Below are 18,529 nucleotides of genomic sequence, written 5' to 3'. Positions count from 1 at the left end.
CTCCCCCCCCCCCCCCCCCCCCCCTTAGAACTTGGCAAATGAAGTAAAGCTAAAGTAATGTAAAAGGAATTCCCAAATGCCAGTATTTAAATATATTAATGTCCCAAAAGTCCTGCGGGAGAAGAATATAGGTTTCTGTCCCAGCAGGTTTGCAAGGACATTAGAACGGACTCACAGTTAAAATATTTGCAGTAAAAGAGGACAGTGATGTACAGTATTGGGGAGTATATGTTCTGCTGTTTATTTGAAATGTGTGGAGCTAACCTGTTAAGAGGGGAAGACTGAAGATATGGAGAAGCTAAGTGACTTCTCCAGTGCTATGCAGGAAAAATCGGTAATGGAATTGAACATGAATGCATATGTGTATTTTATATTTCTTTAGAGATGATAAACCTCATGTAACTTCTAACACATTTCATTTTAGGAAGCACTGCAAAGCAATTTCATAAAGCACTTCATAGAAAGTAATTTGGATATTGACATGGAAGAACTCTTTAAAAAAATGCAACTATATGGTATGTACATAAAAGTATATGCACTGATTACCCTTACTAGACTTTATCTTGAACTTAGAACTATTTTTGGTTGAAATTGAATGTTTTACCTACTTAAATGATACTAAATTAGCAGACATTAAGTTCTCTTGTTGAAGTAGTCTCAAATATTTCTAATCGTCTTTTTTCTACTGAGTGACTGGATAATTTGCATTTCAAAATATTGAAAGACTTGGAAAACCTGGTAACAAATTAGAAGCGGCAAATTGCCATGGGAGAGTTATTAACATAGGAGCTATACTTAAAAGGAGGGAAGAGAGGAATAATCCCAGTAGCCACAGTTCCATTAGGTAGTAGTAAACTTTTGTTGTAAATTTTGAAGGAAATCTATACACTTAAATGGAAGTAAATAGAAAATGAGATTTGATACAGTGTTTAATCAAAAGCTGTCTGTGTTTTTTTCTCTTTTTTATTGGGAATTAGTTGTCTGTGGTTTCCTCGAGCCTCAGAAAAGCCTGAGATATAGTTATAATCAGGGAGCAGCAAGATTGGGCTCATGTCAGTAGAGAGTAACTAGGGTCAGAACCAGCCTTGGGATGTCCAGACAGGGCCTTGGGAGTGATGTAGAGGCCAGGCCAGGATGTCAACACGTGGGTAGGGGTTTGGGTCCAGATCAGCATGTCCATGGCTCACATATCTGTGATATGGCCAGGTCCACAGCCAGACCATGAGGTGGTGGGAGCTGCAGCCTGGGGCAGGCCCAGCCACAGCTCTCTGCAGAAATGATGGGAAAGGAGTGGCCCTGGCTCATTTGTCTGCATGGCGCTGCCCAGCAGTGTGCCCCTAGGTCGCAGACATCCTGGGCTGCACCTCTTGCATTGGTACCGAGCCTGGGCAGCCAGACATCCAGGAGTAGAGAGTATACTCTCCAGGGCCAAATAGATAGCCCAAGGGGAACAGTTTATAATGGAGGAGATGGGGATTATTATAAGTAATTTTGGGTATACAGGGATTTAAGGAGGAGAAGAGAAAGGATTATGCTGGAAATTTAAGTTACTTAAAGATTTTATAAGAATATAATAATTAAATATTAATTCAAGATGTCCCACTGTCAGTAGGGTATGTGTGTGACATTTAAAATGGTTGCTGACATGTGTCAGAAGCAACTGTCCATACCAAAGCAGAGTCCAGTGTAATTTAGAAAAAGTTCATGGTTTGGAGGACTAGAAAGAGAAATGAGTGGGATAAAATGCAGTAACAGATAGTGTAACGTCATGTAAAAGGGAGATGGGTGTTTCCTAGAGGATGAGAGTGGTAGAGAGGACAGATCTGTGTAGTTATCAGTGAGTGTTAGGATAATTATGTGCCAGACACAAAGCTGTTCCGGTTGTTTGTTGGAGGAGGTCAGTGATGAGCTCTCAGATTCCCTCATGAAGGGGCTGTGTGGCCCTCATTGCTGGAAGAAAATGGACTTTACAGCCTTACAGGTTATTAAGTCTGCTCTGCAGTCATAGAATTAAGTCTGGAGCTAAATTAAACGCATAAATGTACCTGAAGTGTCACTTTTATTGAATTTCGGTACCTGCCTCTAAGCAGGAGATGGACAAAATCCACCGAAGTTCCTGAGAGCTTGTGAATGATGCAGTGTGTTCTCAGTCTTAAATTGCACAACTGCCCCGAGCTGGTGCTGTCATGGTTGGTGTGAGCTGAAGCTCTTGACTTTTCTTTTGCATACAGTATGTGAGATTTAACTGAAACTAGCCTTAATTTGAAAGCTGTTTTGAAGGCTGACTAGCTGTGCACATTTTCACAAAAAAAAAAAAAAAAAGAGGTGAATGGTGTCCAGAATTCAATCCAGAAAGTAAAGAATCTGGGCTCAGTATCCTCAGACAATGGACTCAAATTTGAATCTGCTATCTCTCAGGAAGATTTTCTTAACGACTAAACTGCCTAGACTGGGTCAGGCACACCTCACCTGTCATGGTGAAGCTGGATCACAATACAACTGAAAAAAACCCTCACAGAATCACACAATTGGAAAGACGGGCGGGAGAAAATAGCAAGTCTCTTAACCTGCAAAGTCTGCTGGAAACACAGCTGTCTCAACATATTAGTTGAGTAATATATGGATTTTTTTTTTTTTTATGTAACACTGGGAACTACATGATAGGTTATGGGCAAGCAATATTTCATTAGGTAGATATCAAGATCTCTGGACTTCTCAGGTCCATATTCACTGTTGCAGACAACATAATCATAGAAATCTGTGCATGTGTTTTGCAAGCTATAGCTTTTTGAAAGAGCTAAGGATATTTGGCAATATGTAATAAACAGTTAATAGTCTTGGATGGTGAATACAGAAAAACATTTAAGTGGAATGACTTATGAAACTGGAATGTCTTTATTTTAATGGAATACATTTGATAAAAATAAATAATGCAAAAAGTGAAAATCAATGTGGACTGTAGATCACAATAGCATTTAAGCCTTTGAGAAGCTGATCTGTCCAAAGTACCAGAGCACTCTTCTGCATTTACATTTTGATTACACTTCTTTCTACAGATTCGCTTTGTCCTTTTGCCTTTTGAAAAATGCCTATGCCCTCTTAATTTTATGTTGGTTTTGTATATGCTTTTTTGTTCATTTTATTATTCTATAATCATGTGCAGCTGTTATTGTAAACCTCTGTTCTTATGGTTTTTTTTTTAAATTCATTACTCTTAAACTGCATCAGCTTTTTAGTCCTGTAATTATCTTGCTTGGATCCAATTAAAGTCTTAAATGTATCCATATATGTTATTGGTTTTACCACTCACAATCTGTTTATTTCCATGCAAAGCTCAAGTTTTCTAAAATCACCTAATCTGCGTGATTATGTATTTTGTCTTCTAACTAAAGCAAATATTCCCTTGCTTTATTACATCTACGCTTGCATTAAGATGACTTCTAATTATGCTCAAATCCAAGGTACTTATGTTTGTATCTTACTTTTACTTCTTTACAATTCTTTAAAAATGGTTAACAGTCTTAGTCACATGCTATTCATGCTGCTACTCCTGCTGGAAAGTGTCATGGACACAGAATGAATTGTAGAACTCTTCCAACCTCACTATAAAATTATGCTATAAGACCTCACAAAGTTACCAATTTCTAAAACTGTTTTACGAGGTTACTATGTCAGTTTTACTCACCTGGAACAAAGTAAATATTTAACTGAGTACATAAAAGTTTGTGGTTTTCTTTTTAAACCACTTTCTAAACTAGCTTTGTGCAGGCAAGGCAACTGTATTTCTCTCTGCTTGCTGTCCAATACAGCAATTTGCAATGATTTCCTGAGTGTAGTGTGAGCTCCTTGCTGGGCACAGTCCTTACGCACCTCTCAAGGCACTGGGAGGCAGTTGTGCTGCAGGCTCATTTTTTAGATTCTTGCTCGCTGAGTGTCTCTCTTGTCCTTCTGTTATTTCTCCCAAATGTGAAATGTTTTTTCACTACCAAGGAATCTCCATTACAGAGAGCTACATGTGACCTGGGATATAAGAGCCAGGGTAAAAAAAAACCAGGCAGTTTCTCTCTATGCTACCCCTCTGCTGCCCTCATTGTAATGAAGTAGTTTTATGTGTACATAGAAAGCTGGATACAAGTAACTCCAACATCACTGAAAACTGTGCCACCACCACAGAATCACAGAATTGTCTATGTTGGAAAAGACCTTGAAGATCATCTAATCCAACCATTAACCTAACACTGACAGTTCCCAACTACACCATATCCCTCAGCGCTATGTCAACCTGACTCTTAAACACCTCCAGGGATGGGGACTCCACCACCTCCCTGGGCAGCCCATTCCAATGTCCAACAACGGCTTCTGTAAAGAAATGCTTCCTAATATCTAGTCCAGACCTTCCCTGGTGCAACTTGAGACCATTATCTCCTGTCCTATCGCTTGTTACTTGGTTAAAGAGGCTCATCCCCAGCTCTCTGCACCCTCCTTTCAGGTAGCTGTAGAGGGCGATGAGGTCTCCCCTCAGCCTCTTCTCTTCCAAAATAATCTGATAACTAGAAACTCTTTCTTAATTTCTGACCTAAATTAATTCCTGGTTTATTCTAATTTATTCTTCTTGCAACCTTTTACTTAATTAGTACTTCTACCTAGTAGCTCTACATAAACCAGTTATATTTCCTCCCAGTTACTTAATGGTAGGTTAAACAAGCTAAGTGGAATATAAGGACTGAGTTGGTATATAATAAATTATGAAGATAATAATAAAAATGGATTTTCCAAGTTTCTAATTAATAATTGTTACATTTATAAATTGGAAAAATAAAAGATAGGCAATTCTATAGATCTTAATTCTAAAACTTTCCTGTGGTTTGTATCTGTTCATATATGTCTGTGCACATTGTGAAAGAGAATATTTTGCTCCAGAAATGTTGAAGTATGCTGTACTCCAAGCAAGCAGCAAGCTAGTTGGTATTTCTTAATGCTAAAATATTCAATAGTTTAATTCATAATAAAGAAGGTTTTTTTAGTTAATTATCAGTTTCAAATTAAGGTCTTTCAGAGATCACCTGGTAAAGAGATCTCTGGTGATTTTTGTTTTGTATGTGCATATATATGGCTATATATAATTACACATACCTGTATATACATAAATACAAAAATATATATGAAACCTTAACCCTGCTACTTGGGCTTAAAGTTAGGAATATTCTGTTCTCTCTAACGCCACAAAACAAGTAGCAGCATAGGTATTTCCTTTGTTGTCCTCCTCAAGGATAGCAGTAAATAAGACATATTGGATCTATATTTGGCACTGTTTTCCCTCGGTTAATTCACCCTGTCATTGCTTGACTGTCTTTCAAGTTCTAGACTATTGGTTCCTCCACTTTTTCTTCTTGTGATCTTTCTCCTTTCTCACTGGAAATCGTGTCTCTTCTCCAGACTACTTTGTACATTTTTCCACTTGCCTGCCTTCTAGATATTGTAATATTTCCTGTGCTGTCACTGAATAACACCTACGATCCAGGGTTTGTCTGACACCACTGTTATCAAATGAGCTGATCACCTATCCTTTTCAAAGCCTATATCTTCAAGTGAGTCTTAAAAAATTAAAGATGGAAACTTGTGTGGATGTTTTATAACATTTTTTATTATTTAAGAAATCCAGATGTTCCCATGAAATCCAGATGAGTTAAGATTGTTTCTAGATCATGCTATCCTTCTGGTTATTCTCTCAAACATAAGGATATAGCACTATCTCTACATTCTCTACCAATGATTGAAGACCTGAAATCCTCTGAAGGCTCAGTGGTTTTGGAAACCAGGCTTTGGCTGAGGTATACTTTCATCCTGGATCCACAGATAAGATCAGAGTAAAAATAGAGGGTTTATAGACTTTTTTTCAGATGCTTTTTAAATGTAGGGTTTGAGTTAAAATGCTTATGCCCTATATGACAAAGTGATTGAAATATTTGCAATATCAAGGAGAGAAGAACTGGCCAACACATGATGCATTTAAGGTAATGAGTTAATTTTGTAAGAGATTAACCCCCTTGTGTTCTAGCTGGTCCTCAGAGATTAGAGGGGCTAGGGGTGACTGGATTTATCTCTGAATAGGCATGCCAGTAATGGCGTAACTATAGGCCTGACACCAGATGCACAAACAGCCCAAGTGCCGTAGGTCCGGTTGTGTTCGAGGGAAGCAGTCAGGTTCTAGAATAGTACGGTTTATTCTTATGTAACATCTACAGATTCTTTGAGATTGCCTATGATAAATGCATAAGCTGCAGGCTGGCTGTATAGCACTACACACAAAAACCAGATTACAATCACACGCACTTAGTTCCTGAGTAATCACCTGACATAGCTCACTGCCCAAATCTTATCAAAAGTCATCCCTTCTGAGGCTGGGGAAGAGGGGAGGGGCGGGGGGGAGGCGAGGCGCACAAACCCATCAATCTGTCTCTCTGATTTCATATTGCATTATTGTCCCTCTGACTTAGAAACAAACTCAGGGTAGTATTTATCTAAGTATGCGTGTGTCAGTGGGTGGGACTGTGGTCAAACCATTGTTTCTTGAGTGATGATACAACACATTCCCTGGTGCGAAGTGTGCGCTGCTTTCGTGGGAAAAGAGGAAGAATTAGAGATAAGGTCCACAGCGTTCTGCAAAACAGTCCTCGAGAGAAGAGGAAGAGAAGGGATAAATCTGCTTAGTCATATTAAATGTTCCTTGAGAAAAGTGGAAGAACAGGACCATGCAGCCTTCACCTTTCTTTGCACTGGTGCTGCGGCAAAACAAATCGTTGGATCTCCATCCTGTCCTCTGTTTGCTCTGGGCACCATGGGTTAAGAAAATGTGTGTTTTGCTGGTTTTTTGCTGTTTGCTTTTCTCACGCTTCCAACAACACCACTAGATGAAAGAGATGGATCTCCACTGTGATATTCAAAGTAACTCACTTGTATTTGTGGGAGTACTTATGGAAAGATAGGGAAATGTTAAAAGTCCTACAGCTTCAAGGACATAGTTTCTTTCCTGAACTCTGCTCGGATTTGTTACATTTTTGTTGCCCTGAAATTGAAGGAAAACGTAGATGAGAACTTGTAAAAGCCACTGAAACATGAACTACACTTTCACAAGTTCACAGTAAAATTGCTATGTTTTAAAAACGTCTTCATTTTTTTAAATACAAATGGTATTTACTCTTACAGGATGTACAGGTGAGAGCATACCTTTCTGTTCATTAAAACTAAAGAAGTCTAATTTGTTTCCTCATCTTAGAAACTATGATGAACAAGATGCTTAACAGCTCAGCAAGTAAACAGATTGACCTGTTGTCACAGCTTGTAGTAAATATCTCTTCCTGTGTGTTACTGGACCGTTTCCAGCCTTTTGACTCTGTTGAGAAATTGGAAGAGAAGGCTCATGAACTCATGCAGCAAAATATGCTTTTGGCTAGTAAGTACCTTATTTAAAATGTATATTGAAAGAAAACATCAGACTTTGTAGTTGTTGTCTGTGTTTATTGATAAGATAGGTTAAGTTTACACAGTTTCAAGGTATGTATGAAAACACATCTAATACAGGCAAAATAAAGCAGGTTGATCTTAGAGCTATTCCCCAACATTTGAATGCTGTAATATATGCTGTGAAGACTAATTCTATTGTTGTTTTGATTGTGGAACTACCCAATGAATCCTTGGATTCTGTTATTTCTAACAAAATATTGAAAGTAATAGTTGTAAATATTTAAAGTAGAATAAAAAGAGCTAAAAAATGTATACTGTTGAGGAAATGACTACATATTATGACAAGATCATCTAGTTTACATCCTTCAGAATTTTAATTTTATATTCTTGGCTTTGCAAAAAGGAGGAAAGAAAGGGATTTTTTGGGTAAGTTTTATTCTTAAACCAACATGTCAGAGAAATTAACTTGTTTATTCACAGTAAATAAATTCTTAAGAAACAGATATATTTCTTTCTTTCCTGGGATACACTCTCTATCCTTTTCTTGCATTATATCCTTATTGCTAAGAACCAATTAATTGTACAAAACAGTTTAAAAGACAAGAATGTTTTTCTTATTATGCACTTTCTTTTCTCATATAGAATGATTTAATTTGTATGTAATGTTTCCAAAAGTGTCCCATTTCAGTCTGTGTAAAGTGTGCCACTTTTTTTTTTTTTCTTCCCCTGTTGTTTTGATTTTTATTGTCTCCCTGGACTCCTGTAAGTACACACCAGAAGACATCAAAGCAGTTCTAGAGAATGAAACTACTCAGTCTGGAATCCTACATTTGTTCATGATACCTCCATTTGCAGAACATGGAAATTATCACCCTCCACTGACATAAAACTGACAGGCCATACCATAATTTCGGAAAATTTCTCGGGAGTACTTTGTAAGGAGTGAACTTGTTTGTTTGCCTCTTCAAGGGAAGAAACAGTCAGATAGATCTTGGTCCCCAGAAAACTGAATTGTCATGTTCTAGATCCATTTTTCTTCTTACATAGGGAAGGGTCATATGCCAACACAAGCCAAGATATTTCTTGGGAGTTTTTCCAGTACTGTGGGCTTACCTGCTTAAAGAGAGAAGATGGAATTTTAAGGGACCTAATGTGTTCAACATGCCAATATTACATGTTCAGATATAGGCATATGTTCCCTTTCATAGTAAGATATGAAATTAAAGTGGAATTTTCCTTGTTTTCTCTGTTTGTAGTCTTCGAAGCCTTCATAGCCTCATGAAATGTCTTAGGAAATTAAATGTTTCCGTAAATGGGAAAACGAGATTGGCCAGTTTGAAAGGATAAGCTTTATAACAGAGTAAAATACTCTATATAATATTATCTTTCAGAGAGCCAGGTGGTAGGTAAGACATCTCTTCCCTTTTCTAAGGAAAAAAGGTCAACATTTCACATTCATCAAGAAGTCCTAAAAAGTCTGGGTCATCCAGAAATAAAACACAGCCAATTTGCTGTATTTGACTTCATCTTTCCAGCTACAGATTTTCACCTGCTTTTTTAAAAAATACAGAACTAGAGAAAATAAACATGCAAATTCTGCTGTGCTAAAAAAGATGTTTTGTAATTGACTTGGAAGTGAAAAATCAAAGTAAATTTTAGTGGGTCAGTACTGTTTACTTTGTCATCCACTTCCAGGGGCTGTTATCCTTTGATGGACAAATTTTATGGCCGCTGCTTTCACTGTGGAATTGAGATTAGTCCCCAAAAAGGAGTTAATTCTGGATACAAAGAGAACAAAATGTAATTAAAAAAAAAAAAAAAAAAACACAGAAGAAATTTTCTCAGATAAACATGATTGTTGCAAACGCATTTATCCTGTGAAATTTTTTTTTACATTTAATATTAATGAATGTAAAAAATGTAAGTCTCTATGAAACTTACCATTCTTGTGTTGGAGGGTCAAGAAACTTGAGAGGCCTGCTCTGACAGGTTAATATATCCTACTATCATATGACAACTGATCCTGAGTTAGCGATGTAAATAGCATAAATCATATAAACTTGAGTATGAAGCTCCTTTTCTTCTTGTGTCAGGTGTCATCTTTGATACACCGAAGAACAAGACGCAAGACTCTAGCAATCTCCTTCCGCGACACATTTCATATACAATTAGAACCAGTGTTCTCTATAGCATGAGGACAGATTTGATTAAAAACCCCGTGTGGAAATCGCATCCCCAGAAGTTGCCAGCTGATGGGTTTAAATACAACCACGTCTTTATTCCTCTTCAAGACATGATTGAAAGGGCAATAATATCAGCACAGACTGGGACAGATACCTTAGAGCCAGCCATTCAGGTGCAAGCAATGCCTTACCCTTGTCATACCAGTGATCTGTAAGTAAACTTTCAGCTTTTTAATTCAATATATTATCCTTACTAGTTTAGTGCTAGAGTACTTGGGAAGCTACTAGGTCTTTGTAGTGGGTGAATGTATATCTCAGCACACCATTGAACCAGTATGTCCAATACAAGAATATTACAGCATACCAAATGTTTAACAGTTGTGCCTACAACACACTATGCAACTTCTGTCTGGCAAATGACCTCTTACGAGCTGTTTGCAGCTATACTGTTGAGTAGTCTGCTGGACAGAGACTGTGTCAACATATTGTGCAACTAAATTATGTTAAGAAACCCACTTTCCATACTTAGTTGTTCTGTACACAAACTGTAAACTGGCCCTTGGTATGTGTTGAAATACGGTGTAAAAATGATGAAGTAAAAGAAAAATTGTAGGATTGTTCTTTGTAAAACAATCAAAACATCCTGGCTATTAGAATTTAAAATTAGTCAAAGGTAATAAATCTGTTAAAGTGGAGAAAAAATTGACTGGCTTATGTTATTCCTTACTGTTCAAATATGTAACATTGTCATAAACACAAATCTGAATTCTTTCACTTTAGGGCTCTATTCAAAGAGTGATTACATCAGTTGTATTGTTGATAAATGCTAATATAATATTGTAGTACCAATACATGTATTTAGCTTGTTACATGAAAAATAAGTATTTCTAAGCAGAACAAGAATAAACCTTATTGCTTATAGCAGATCTTATTTTGTGCATACTTTGAGAATAGTCCCAGTATTAACCTATTAACATTTTGCTAAAAAATTTTACCTCTGAGGTTTAACAACTCTGCATATATGTTCTTTCATAGATTCTTGAACAATATAGGGTTTTTTTTCCCACTTATGATGATGTTAACATGGATGATTTCAGTTGCTGGCATGGTTCGCAAGCTGGTTTATGAAAGAGAAATTAATCTTGAAGAGGTAAGAGGTAGATGAGCCTCTGGAAAAAAAAATAAATTATTAAAGTCTACTGAAATACAAAACTTTAACTTTGAGGTACTTTTATGTACTCATAATCCAGCTGGCTTTATTTTCATTTGTTTCCTCTGGGCAGTAGGTTCTAGTTCTAGCTGCCAACTCAGATTCACAACATTGAGCATCAGTCCTGTTAGTATGCAAATATTGTCCCTGAGACAAAAATCAACTAGCAAAAGATACATAAAAATTGAATCTGGAAACTTTTATTTGGAAAAAAGTCGTGATTAGAATGGTTTTTATTTTGGATTCTTTATCATGTTTTGCTCTATATGGTCTAAAATGATAAAACTTCCTAAACCAAATTAAAAATTTGCCATGTACTATGTAATTACCAGACATATAAGGGAGGATGACACAGAAAAAATTAGACAATTACTTGCTCATATCAATAGCTAATCTTAGCAGGTGCTATGATAAATTTTCTGTATTAGTTTTATTTTTAAGAGTTATACTGGTCTTTATACTGCTGGAGTATGCTTCTTTGAGTTTGGGTTTGTCTAATTTCTCTAAATTTTATGTTGTAAGATAGGCCTTATTTTTTTTAATGCTTTAAAATATTAAATAAACAATAAAGTTAATTTTGTTCATTTTAAGAAAAATGCTTCAGAAGTAGTATTAACTTGTTTCCAAAAGCTTTTTTTTTTTTTCTTAAAAAAAGAGTGATACCTCATACCTGGCTAAATTGTTTGCATGCTAATACATAGTTTTACAAACATATCCACATATTACTCTTAGTTCATCAGCAGGCTGTGAAAAAAACATTTGTTTATACAGTGTTGTAAATATCCTCAGTACTTTATAGAGTATGAAAAAAAATCCTCATCACTGGAGGACCCAGTAATCTGACATCTGGTCTTGCAACCCTATGCAAGAGTTGTGTCTGAGCACTGGGATTCCTCATGTTAGTATATGATAAGCTGAGGCAGTCCTGCTCAGAACTGTGCTTGATTCAGGAGAGATCAACAGAAGAGGTAGCACAGGAAAAAGGGAAAGAGATAAGTAATTTAAGGGGAAGATGATCTTTGGGGAACTGGTAGTTTCTTGCTGGCAACATGTTTTGCTTTTTTTTTTTTTTTTTTTAAATAAAAACCAAAAAAGAAGAAAATTGATTTCCTAACTTTAACTCTCTTTGCTATGTTGTCTTACAGTATATGAAGACAATGGGTGTACATCCAGCCATTCATTTCTTTGCTTGGTTTCTGGAGAATATCATTGTGCTTACAATAAGCAGCTGTGCTCTGGCCATCATTTTAAAAGCAAGTGGTATCTTTGCTTATAGCAATGGCTTCCTCATCTTCCTTTTTCTCCTCGATTTTGGAGTTACAGTTATTATGTTAAGCTATTTTTTGGGAGTGTTTTTTAGCAGTGCTGATACAGCAGCAATGTGTGCCAGCCTTGTGTATATGATCAGCTTTTTACCCTACATAGTTTTGTTGGCCTTGCAGAACCAGTTGAGTTTCGTCAAACAGATTATAATGGTAAATATTTCTTTTCCTTTTCTAATTTTTCTCCTCCAACCATGATGTGGATTTTCATACTTTTGAAACGTTAGACTGTCATTTACTCCCCCCCCCCCCCCCCAGGTTTCTGTTGCTTTTGTGTTTCACTGGAAATAAGTCACATTAATAGATATCAAAGTGCGAAAATGTTTTGAATGTAGAAAGGAATAAAAAAAAATTCCAGGGAAATTTTGTAAACCTAGAGAAAATATAAGGAAGTTTCATTCCTCATGCTCATGAACTGTCTTCATGTTTTAGCCTCAAAATATTTGTAATGGTAGTGTACTTTCAAGCATACCTGATGACATGCCACTCCTGAAAGTCATGATTTATTTGGAGGAAAACTAATGATTGATTCTCTGCTGAGTACAACTGGGGATTAGATTAGAAATCTATCTAGTGCTTATCTAGCTATACAATCTGAGATATATGTTTCTTTGGCATTGGTTCTTCCATGTTCTTTCCTGTTTTATGTCTTTGTGCTGTCTTAACATACTATATCTCTGACTGAGACATCAAATATTACCATCATACAACACAAACCATATTTCACACATTATGGCTTCGCTCTTTCAAAATAATTCACGTATCAAATTAAGCTGGTGGACTAATTCTTACACTATTTAAAGAAATGGACACTTTTTAAGTGTCAGTTGGTCAGACAAAATACATCGGTTCTTTTCATACAAGTCAGCATGGATGTAAGACTGCAGAATTTTAGTATAAGTAGAGTGGATTTAAAAAAAAAAAAAAAAAATCTGTTGTTGCTTTTTTCCCCTTCCTATGGGCCACAGAGAGGGAAAAGTATCCATCAGATAACTGATTTTAAAGTGTGCAAGTTATTTCAAAATAACTCTTCAGATATCCTGCATTTGCTGATTATCAGAAGCAGCATGTGTAAAAGGCAATAATTTTTGAAGAGAGGGGAGATGCCAAGAAGGGAGATGGTCAAATCTTAGCAATGTAAGAGGCAGGGACTCAGTTAATGGGATTTGTCATTAACTTCTCTCTATGAAAATGTAGTCCATGCTACTAATGATTTTGAATACTTTCTAAATAGCATCCCGTGTCATACTTCTTCAGACAGCTAGTAGGATGTGTTCCTTTTGTATCAAATGTTGCAGAAACCTTATTTAATTGCATTCTTTTAAAATAAGAGATAAAATGAACTTCTATTTTAGCTCACTTTCAAACTGCAGAAATTTATCACTGAGTAATGCTTATTAATTTTAGTAATGCTTTGGATCTCTCCATCAGCCTTCACGAGCTTGCCGGTGTTTTGCCATAGATCATCAGTCACACTTCCTTGTTATAATACATCACTAACTTGCTTATTTTTCCATTTTGTACTTTTGTGATATAGCATGACTGTGTTGCTTCTTGGAAGTAAAACGTTATTTCCTTTCACAAAAATGTTGTCTTAGCATATAGTACCCAGTGTGCCTGTTCCTTCTGCTTCTGTCTCTTGAGTTCTGGTCTTACGAAAATGAGTAAGACTACTGCCCTTACTACAGAAAGCATATTCCTTTGCATAATTTTAGTGTTACACACTATATGTTTTCATTATGTGGTAGATTTATGATGGTCTATAATGTTAATAACTAGGTCAGTGGAGTTCTTTAAGGTGGAACAAATATTACTGCAATATGTGGGGGAATATTCTTAAAACATAAAAGGAAATAATGACTGTTAGCTTATGTAAAACAAAAGTCTGTTTATTTTGTGCTTGCTTTTAGTATCACAAGTTATTTTATTTCATGGAGCTTGTTAACATGTTTTATTTGATGTTCACACCCTGTTTCTCCTCTTGTGTTGTAGTGTCTTCTTTCTACAACTGCCTTTGGGCAAGGAGTATTTTTCATTACTTTCTTTGAGGGCCAAGAAATAGGTAAGCTCTCCAGTTAGAGGAAAAGCTTTGTAATTATTTAAAAAAACTACAGCTGGAAACATTTTTCACTTTGTTCTGAAAAAAATCTCTAATCATGAGTTAACAGGATAGATCGTAACAGGAGTAAAACCTTTTTAATGCCCCTTGAAAACCAAGTTAAGCTTGTGATGCTTTGTAGCAATAAATTAAAGTGGGTTTAGCATTGCTCTATTTGCAATTCATGTTGGAGGAAAATCTCCACTTCCCATTAGATGACAGAATGAGTGCATTCGGCTAATGAAATTGTTCTAGAGATGCAAGCCCAGACTTTATATTTAGTGAAATTCAGTAGAGCTACCCAAGGGTGAGCACCTGATTGAATATTATTTCACTCACTGAATGTGTTATTTCTCTCAGTCTAGTGGAGGAAGCTTCGGCAAGGTGTTTAAAGCAGTTTCTTAGAAGTCTTCACTGATGTTACTGGCAGCTCTAATGCTTGCTTTCTGAGGAGGATATCAACAGGGAATTTTGTAGGATGGCAAAATGGTTGGGGTTGGAAGGGACCTCTGAAAGTCATCTAGTCTGCACCCATTGTTCAAGCAAGGCCACCTACAGCTGGTTGCCCAGGACTACATCCAGACAGCTTTGGAATACCTCCAAAGATGGAGAATCCAACAGCTGCTCTGGGCAACCTGTGCCAGTACTCAGACAAGTCACCCTCACAGTGAAAAGGTGTTTCCTGATGTTCAGAGGGAACCTCCTGTGTTTCAGTTTGTGCATATTGCTTCTTGCCCTGTCACTGGGCACCACTGAAAAGAGCGTGACTCTCTCTTCTTTGCACCCTCCTTTCAGGTATTTATATACATTCATAAGATCCCCCTCAAGCCTTCTCTTCTCCAGACTAAACATTCGAGCTCTCTCAACCTCTCCTCATAGGGGAGATGCTGCAGTCCCTTAATCATCTCTGTGGTCCTTCACTGGACTCTCTGCAGTACCTCCAATGCCTCTTTTGCACTGGGGAGCCCAGAACTCAACACAGCACCCTAGGCATGGCCTCACCAGTGCTGAAGGATTATCTTCCTTGACCTGCTTGCAATGCTTTGCCTCAGGCAGCCCAGGATTTCATCAGTCTTCGCAGCAAGGGCATATTGCTAGCTCATGTTCAACTTGCTGCCCACCAGGACTCCCAGGTCCCTTATCGCAAAGCTACTACCCAGGTGGTGTTCCCCAGCACATACTAGTACATGGGATAGTTCCTTGACAGGTGCAGGACTTTGCACTTGTTAAATTTCATGAAGTTCCTGTCAGCCTGTTTCACCAGCCTGTTCAAGCCTCTTTGGATGCAGCATGACCGTCTGGCATATAAAACACTCATCCCAGTTTTGTGTCATCAGCAAACTTGCTGAAGACACACTCTGCCCCATTTCCCAGGTCATTAATGAAGATATTAAACATGATCAGGCTCAGTATTGGCTCCTGGGGTACACTGCTAGTTACTGGCTTTCAACTAGACTTCATGCCACTGATCACCACCCTCTGGGCCTGGCCATTCAGCCAGTTTGCAGTCCACCTCACTGTCTACTACTCTACCTCATACTTTGTTAGCTTCGTTAGGAGCATCTTATGGGAGACAGTGCCAGAAGTCTTACTGAAGTTCAGGTGGACAAGATCCACTAGTCTTATCTACCAGGCCAGTTCTTTCATTGTAGAATTTTAATCAAGTTGGTCAAGCATGGCTTCCTCTTGGTGAAGCTATGCTGTCTACTGCTGATATTCTTGTCCTTCATGTGCTTGAAATGGTTTCCAGGATTAACTGTTCCAGCATCTTTGCAGGGATCAAGATGAGGCTGACTGGCCTGTAGTTCTCTGCATCCTCCTTCAAGACAGGAGTGATATTTCATTTCCTCCAGTCTTCAGGCACTTCTCTCACTTGCCATGATTGGTCAAGATTATTGAAAGTGGCCTTGCAATGACATCTGCCAGCTCTTCCAATGCTTTTGGGTGCTTCCTATCAGGGTCCATGGATTTATGTATGTGCAGTTTGCATAAGTATTCCTTGACCTGATCTTCTTTCACCAAAGGTATATCATCCTTGCTCCAGACTTTTCACTTGGTTTTTGGGACTTGAGATTTCTGAAGACCAGACTTGCTGGTAAAAACTGAGGCAAAGGTGGCATTCAGTACCTCAACCTTTTCAACATCCTGTGTGTAACCAGATCCTCTGTCTTGTTGAGCCATGAGTTCACCTTTCCCCTAATCTTCTTTTTGTCACCTGTGTGCTTATAGAAGCCCTAGTTGTTGTCTTTGACATCCCTGGACAGATGCAATTCCATTTGGGCTTTTGCAACTTCATCCCTGGATGCTCAAACAGTGTTTCTGAATTCTTCACAGGCTATCTGTCCTTGCTTCCACCCTTTGTAGGCTTCCTTTTTGTGTCTGAGTTTGGCCAGGAGCTGCTTGTTCATCCATGCAGGCCTCCTGGCATTATAACCTGACTTCCTATTCATTGGGCCGGGCTACTCTTGAGCTTGGTAAATGTGTCTGGGTTCACACATGCACTAGTGTATAACACAATGGAAGTTTGAGAACAAGATTGTACAGAAAAAGAACAGTGTAAATTATTCAACATAATGCTAGGATGAATATTTAACTATTAGACATTAGAAAGTAAGAAATATATCTTTACTTTGCAAAGCATTTTGTACATTTCTCCTGCATGACCCTATTCATACTCAGCTTGAGTAGCAGCTTGCCTCTGCAAACTTGGAGGCAGCTGGTGAAGTCTCCACTGAGCTACTGCACAGGTGTAGAAATGTATGAAAACACCCTATTAGGTTTAAGTGTTAGGAAGAAAAAGGTGTTTGGAAACTGGCTAAGTGTTCTAAGAGGTTGCTACGTGTTCTAACATGGTGACCCTTACTATTCCCAAACTGAGAGCTGCCCCTATTGATGCTGAAGTTTTAGAAAAGTAAGAATTGAATGTCTGGGCCCTTCATAAATGTCTACAAATGATATAAGTTTATGTATTTAAATATATGAAGGGATGTAATCCCTTTCTCTTTTTATTACTATGACAAGATCGCTATTGATGACAGCGGGTGTTTCAAGCTACTAGATGTTGAAAAATTATCATAATGTTACAAAAGTTGGTAAGAGTGGAAGAGACAGTTTCAGAAAATATTGCTTAAATTTACCACCAGATGCTTCAAAAAAATGACTCATCTTTACTGAAGAAAAGGCGAAACATGCTTTGTGGAAAAACTGCACTTTTTTTTGACAATCATAGAAAAGAGATTATAGAAACAAAATCGTGACCCACTGTGCCGCAAACAAAGTAGTGTTTTTGGAAGAAAATGCAATGCTTTTTGTAAATTTACAGTTTGCTTACTTTTGTTTTCCATTTAGCAGTCTGGTAGCTTTCTGTAGTACTAGTGGTTTGCACCTTCTTTTTTTCATGTCTTCTGCAATGTAATAATTTTATGAAGCAATTATTCAGTGAGTGTGTTGTTCCAGTTTACCTCTGAATACAGTCAATGCACGGAATACTTGCTTCTTAGAATTCACAAATTTAAGTTTTCAGATTTAGCATTACAGAAATTACTCTAAATTTTCTGTAATCCATTTATATCAGCAGAATGGCATAAAGCCTGATTCATTGAAGAGGTCAGTGTCCCGTTTTGTCAGTTGTTGTTCTTTTTCTTTTGCCAAATTAAGTGCCAGCTGAAACTTCATAAACAGCCCTTTCTACAACAGCTTCGCTGCATTTTCTCAGCAGCAGTGTCACCTGCTGTTCTTAACAGAGGCTGTAGAGTCATAGCAATTCATTTCTATTCATTAAGACTACTGTTATTAACTACAGTCTTTTCTGTGTCGGTACTTATATACCCAGAAGTGTGTGGTGTTAATGTGTTTGTGATCTTTAATGCTGTACTGATTTAGTTTTGACCTTTTAAAAACAATTATTATTATTATTATTATTATTACTATTACTACTAGGAATTCAGTGGAATAATATGCACCAGTCAATGGCACAAGGAGGATACATGACCTTTGGATGGATATGCTGGATGATGTTCTTTGACTCCATTTTATATTCTATAGGTGGTTGGTATTTCAGCAATGTTATTCCTGGTAAGATCATGGAGTTGTCATCTTTTTGATGTTTCTGAAGAAGTTATTGAATGGAATGTATATAATTGATTCTCGTTATATGCAACGCAAATGAACTCATACCTTTTTCTGAATAGTGGTTTTGATGTGCAAAACTGCCTGATTGCCTTTAGGGACTGGGTAACAAAGTCTCCCTACA

At 37.4% G+C, this 18,529-nt stretch overlaps 1 protein-coding gene across 4 annotated transcripts in view; it reads left to right on the top strand.

Annotated features, from left to right (window-relative positions):
- Positions 1–18,529, top strand: part of ABCA13 (ATP binding cassette subfamily A member 13) — a 202,990-nt gene that overhangs the window by 69,453 nt on the left and 115,008 nt on the right. For 3 of the 4 annotated variants that reach the window (XM_074899474.1, XM_074899472.1, XM_074899476.1), the window contains 7 exons: positions 425–515; positions 7,277–7,453; positions 9,558–9,858; positions 10,683–10,797; positions 12,003–12,332; positions 14,172–14,241; positions 18,217–18,351. In XM_074899474.1, the coding sequence (XP_074755575.1) occupies positions 425–515; positions 7,277–7,453; positions 9,558–9,858; positions 10,683–10,797; positions 12,003–12,332; positions 14,172–14,241; positions 18,217–18,351 (1,219 nt within the window). The remainder of the gene's footprint in view (positions 1–424; positions 516–7,276; positions 7,454–9,557; positions 9,859–10,682; positions 10,798–12,002; positions 12,333–14,171; positions 14,242–18,216; positions 18,352–18,529) is intronic. The other variant, XM_074899475.1, reaches the window with a different exon arrangement.

The sequence above is a fragment of the Athene noctua genome, chromosome 2 (genome assembly GCF_965140245.1).
Source record: "Athene noctua chromosome 2, bAthNoc1.hap1.1, whole genome shotgun sequence".
Lineage (NCBI taxonomy): Eukaryota > Metazoa > Chordata > Aves > Strigiformes > Strigidae > Athene > Athene noctua.
Note: the sequence above shows the minus strand (reverse complement) of the source record. Positions and strands in the feature narration are given on the sequence as shown.